This window comes from Alexandromys fortis, unplaced genomic scaffold (assembly GCF_014885135.2).
Source record: "Alexandromys fortis isolate MF-2015 unplaced genomic scaffold, M_Fortis_MF-2015_v1.1 scaffold_10, whole genome shotgun sequence".
Lineage (NCBI taxonomy): Eukaryota > Metazoa > Chordata > Mammalia > Rodentia > Cricetidae > Alexandromys > Alexandromys fortis.
In genome coordinates, this window is record NW_026067895.1 from 20776460 (window position 1) to 20781438 (window position 4979).

Here is a 4979-nt window from a genome sequence, read left to right on the forward strand (position 1 = left end):
GGGCTGCAGAGTAGGGAAATCGGGCTTGTGCAAGGCTGCTCCTGGGGTCCCAGAGACCCAAAGGCTTTCTTGCAATTGAATCCTAAAGCACCTCTTCCGAAGACTTCATGCGCTGACTCACTTGCGGGATCAACGATCTGTCAGTCGTACTTGACCTCCGATGCTCCGGCTTGGACCCTAGCCCTGGGATCTTCTTAGGATCCTCACAGATCAGGAAGTGTTTGGGATCTCATTTACCCAACCTGTGGGTCAAGTCCACTGAATGGTGATTTCTGAACACGCTCTCCAAACCGTGTGGCGCCATTGAATGGAAAGTCAGGAAGGCTGCTTTGGGCTGGGGCAGCCCGTAGGACAACCAAAAGACAGCTAGAAAGCCTAGGACTCCAAAGTCCCAGATCCTCAACCCGCTCCCTCCAGCTCCCGACCGCTCCCTGCTGACTCGGAGCTCCGCACACCCGGGATAGGGGAGGCGGTGTTCCTAGCCCCGCACCCCAGGAGGCGCGCTCCCGGGGAAGCCGCCAGTGCGCCGCCTCTGCCTGGGCGCGGAACAAACGGTTAAAGATTTTGGGCAGCGCCTCGCGGGGGGAGGAGCTAGGGGCCCGATCCGCAATTAAAGATGAACTTTGGGTGAACTAATTTGTCTGACCAAGGTAACGTGGGCAGTAACCTGGGCGGCCTATAAAGAGGGCGCGCGGCGGGGTTCGGAGCGAGGGCGGCGGCGGCAGGTGGCGCGGAGGCTGCTGCGTGCCATGGGGCTCCCGGCGCTGCTGGCCAGTGCTCTCTGCACCTTCGTGCTGCCGCTGCTGCTCTTCCTGGCAGCGACTAAGCTCTGGTACTTGTACTGTGTGAGCAGCCGCGACCGCAGCTGCGCCCTCCCTTTGCCCCCCGGGACCATGGGCTTCCCATTCTTTGGGGAAACCTTGCAGATGGTGCTGCAGGTAAGGGAGCTCGGGAAGGGACCTGAGGATTTCCCGGAGGATTTTCCGCCTCAGCTCTGGGCCTGGGCTGAAGCTGGGATAAGTGTCCTTGCGAGGGAGGCGACTAAGGCGAAAAGAGGGGCTAGGCGGTGGCCAGATGCTCCCCGGCGCCCCCTCACGCGGTTTGCCGGTCTCTCTCTTCCACCTCACTCTCAGCGGAGGAAGTTTCTGCAGATGAAGCGCAGAAAATACGGCTTCATCTACAAGACACATCTATTTGGGCGGCCCACGGTGCGGGTGATGGGCGCGGATAACGTGCGGCGCGTCTTGCTAGGGGAGCACCGGCTGGTGGCGGTGCAGTGGCCTGCGTCCGTGCGCACCATCCTGGGCTCCGGATGCCTCTCCAACCTGCACGATTCGTCTCACAAGCAGCGAAAGAAGGTGAGGGTGAGGTGACAACGCCTTGGATAGCAGGGAGATCTCAGTCTTTGGCTTGGCTCAAATAGATGCTGATGAGGGTTAGCCTTAGGAGGTGGGGACCAGGACCCTTTCTGAGATTTATGTTTCCACGCCAGCACGTGTGTAGGACTGGAGGCTCTGGGGGTCCTGGAAGGGTACTCGGGAAGGCGGGATGGGGTGTGTGAAGGGGAAGAGGTTTGTAATCTCTCTACTGCTGGGGGATCAGGTGATTATGCAGGCCTTCAACCGCGAGGCACTCCAGTGCTATGTGCCGGTGATCGCCGAGGAGGTGGGCAGTTGTCTGGAGCAGTGGCTAAGCTGCGGCGAGCGCGGCCTCCTGGTCTACCCCGAGGTGAAGCGCCTCATGTTTCGCATAGCCCTGCGCATCCTGCTGGGCTGCGAGCCTGGTCCGGCAAGCGGCAGCGGGGAGGACGAGCAGCAGCTAGTGGAAGCCTTCGAGGAGATGACCCGCAATCTCTTCTCTCTCCCCATTGACGTGCCCTTCAGCGGGCTGTACCGGGTAAGGGCAGTTGGCGGAGTTGGAGCGAGGGGCGCGCACGACTGGCGTCCGCTCACCGCCATGCTGTCTCCGCGCTCAGGGCGTGAAGGCGAGGAACCTTATTCACGCGCGGATCGAGGAGAACATTCGTGCCAAGATCCACCGGCTTCGGGCTGACGAGCCCCAAGAGGACTCGTGCAAGGACGCACTGCAGCTCCTGATTGAACACTCATGGAAGAGGGGAGAGCGGCTGGATATGCAGGTGACTAGCTATTTCAGAAGGTGCCAAGGTTGGGGGGGGGCGGTGTCTCCGACTTTCCAGAACATTTCCTGAGGGGGGTGCGGTCCAAAAGCGCTGTCAGGAGCCCAGGTTCTCCAGGGTGGACAGCCTACTCAGACTGCACTGAGGAATCCTGAGGGTTAACGCTAGATCTGGAGAGCTGTGAAAGAAAGGGGGTGGCTGTACAACTAGAATGGTCCCTAGGTTCAAAGGGGAAGTCTCATTTGCAAAGTTTGAAAGAACATTGGGAGGCATTAATAAAACCAAGGTCAAGGAAGAGTAAAATTAAGGGAGTTTTTGCATTTTGTTTGCTTCCTTTGACTTTCTATGAGCAAAGCGTTTTTTTCCCTGCAATCTTCCGTTCAGTATTCTCAGCTCGGTCCTTTGTAATGGTGCTGTAAAACTGCACGCAGATCTGAATAAACTTCCGTTTTTATCCCTAGGCACTAAAGCAGTCTTCAACAGAGCTCCTCTTTGGTGGCCATGAAACTACAGCCAGTGCAGCCACATCGCTGATTGCTTACCTAGGACTCTACCCACCCGTTCTCCGGAAAGTCCGAGAGGAGATACGGAATAAGGTAGGAGGATTCTAGAGGTTCCCTACTGCCCTAGCCCCGCACTTCCCATTAAGTAAGTTTGCTCCCTAAACCCGGTACTATGAAAGGGAAGGACCAAGGGCAAGGGGGCTTGTAGTTTTAAAAGGGCAGTTCTTTGTGCTAAAATCTCTCTTGGGCAGAGTTTGACCCTGTATTCCTACACCTCCTCCACCTCTCGCAGAACTGTAGAGATTACTAGGCTCTCCTTTCGTGGATATTTGCCCACTCAAGAAAATGAATAGCGCGGCTAGTGCCATAGCCGATCAGGGTGGGCATTATTGGTAAGGGGACACCTGGTGAGCAACATTCCCCGGCTGAAAAGAGGTGGTGGGTTTGGGCTGAGGAAGTGTGGAAGTGATTGGTCATCAGCTACCATTTCCCTGGTATCCTCTCCCATCCAGACGCCTTAGGGTTCAGGCAACAGTTAGTCCTGTTGACATCAGCTGGCCTGGTTTCACTGGGGTGCCCAAGAGTCATTCCCCCTCTGTATCTGTTTTTGATAGGGCTTACTTTGCAAAAGCAATGAAGACAGCAAGCTAGACATGGAAACTTTGGAGCAGCTTAAATACACTGGGTGTGTTATTAAGGAGACCCTTCGGTTGAATCCCCCAGTTCCAGGAGGGTTTCGGGTTGCTCTGAAGACTTTTGAGTTGAATGTGAGTTCTCCTCCTTCCCATCCCCCACCCTGTCTGCCCTGCTGTGGTTCTGAGCCTCAGCTTCCCTGAGCAGAGTATCCCTGGGCTTACTGCCTTTGATACTGTCCTGCACCATTCAGTAATGCAAATCAGGCCTTCCACTCGCCCTCCTCTCTACCCCAACCGTATCCATGATGACTTTTTGTTCTTGCAAGCTCAAGTCCGGCTTGCCGGTTCTTAGGACTTCCTAATTTTTTCCAGGGATACCAGATTCCCAAGGGCTGGAATGTTATTTATAGTATCTGTGACACACACGACGTGGCAGATAACTTCGCTAACAAGGAGGAATTTAACCCTGACCGCTTTATACCACCTCATCCCGAGGACGCATCCAGGTTCAGCTTCATTCCGTTTGGAGGAGGCCTTCGGAGCTGTGTAGGCAAAGAGTTTGCAAAAATTCTTCTTAAGATATTTACAGTGGAGCTGGCCAGGCATTGTGACTGGCAGCTTCTAAATGGACCTCCTACAATGAAAACTAGCCCCACTGTGTACCCTGTGGACAATCTCCCCGCAAGATTCACCCACTTCCGGGGTGATGTCTGAAGGGTATTTCAACTCTTGGACTTCTTTGAAGTATACGTGTTTTTTTTTATAGTGTCATGTTGCCTTTATTTAATTTCTAAATGTATAGTCTAATATTTATGTGTCTCTACTACAGCCCCATGGTCTTTAAATATTAAAATAATGAATTTGTATGATTTCCAAATAAAGTAACATTAAAAAGTACTTTTCTTGCTTCTAAGATTCTTGTTGGCAAGCTGGCCATGGTGGTACATGGCTGTAATCCCAGTACTTGGAAGGTAAGGGCAGGAAGGACAGACATTCAAGGCCAACTTGGGCTACAGAGATACTTTCTCTAAAGAACAAAACACACCAACAGAAATTCCCGTTAGGAAGAACTGATGTAGTTTGTACATTTAAAATGATTTAGAATGAAACCATAGTTCCCCCCTCCATGCTAGAAAACATGCATTACGTGTGTGCTGGTCCAAGGGTATTTTTGCAAATTCTTATAAGATAGTTGAGATTCCACATTTCGAAACTTTACCAAGGCTAATTAAGTTAAATTTATTTATTTACATTTTTATGGTGCTAGGGTTGGATCGAAGGCCTCACTTGTGTAGGGGAAGTGCATTACCACTGAGGTACATCTCTCCTTTGCCAGCCCAAAGTTAATTTTAGATTATTTTCCTTTTGTGCTTTTGGGAGTTGAACCTGGGACTGTTTTAGTTCTGTGGTGTTGGTCGTTGGCTCTACTGTAGAGAAGGATGGTTCTGGGAAGGCAACAATGCTGGTGCATCGGGAAGCATCCTCCTAATGTACCAGGGTCAGCAATCTAACATCTCAGTTAGCATAGTTAATCCACGTCGTAGAAAGGCAGAACCCTCTTTTGAAGCTGATATTTTAGATAAGACGGAGCCAGTCACTCTGAGTATGGACAGTTCTTGACCAAAATGAAACAAGAAAACTCCTGGCATGTCACCTTTCCTTAGAATTTGCTTCTGGAAACCGTGCCGGGAAAGACAAGGCTGC

The 4979-nt window shown here is 52.3% G+C and overlaps 1 protein-coding gene across 1 annotated transcript; it reads left to right on the forward strand.

Annotated features, from left to right (window-relative positions):
* Window positions 1-656: 656 nt before the first annotated feature.
* Cyp26a1 (cytochrome P450 family 26 subfamily A member 1) lies at window positions 657-4172 on the forward strand. Its single transcript, XM_050158055.1, has 7 exons — window positions 657-938; window positions 1134-1358; window positions 1603-1896; window positions 1976-2137; window positions 2599-2733; window positions 3255-3407; window positions 3648-4172. The coding sequence occupies exons 1-7, from the start codon at window positions 750-752 to the stop codon at window positions 3987-3989; spliced, it is 1500 nt and encodes a 499-aa protein (XP_050014012.1). The 5' UTR covers window positions 657-749; the 3' UTR covers window positions 3990-4172.
* Window positions 4173-4979: the final 807 nt, after the last annotated feature.

Excerpts from the sequence above, each read along its gene's own strand:
- Cyp26a1 (XM_050158055.1), top strand. The coding sequence starts at position 750 with ATGGGGCTCCCGGCGCTGCTGGCCAGTGCTCTCTGCACCTTCGTGCTG. Across the intron at positions 1,359-1,602 it reads CTCACAAGCAGCGAAAGAAG|GTGATTATGCAGGCCTTCAA; the intron begins GTGAGGGTGAGG and ends CTGGGGGATCAG. Across the intron at positions 2,734-3,254 it reads GAGAGGAGATACGGAATAAG|GGCTTACTTTGCAAAAGCAA; the intron begins GTAGGAGGATTC and ends TGTTTTTGATAG.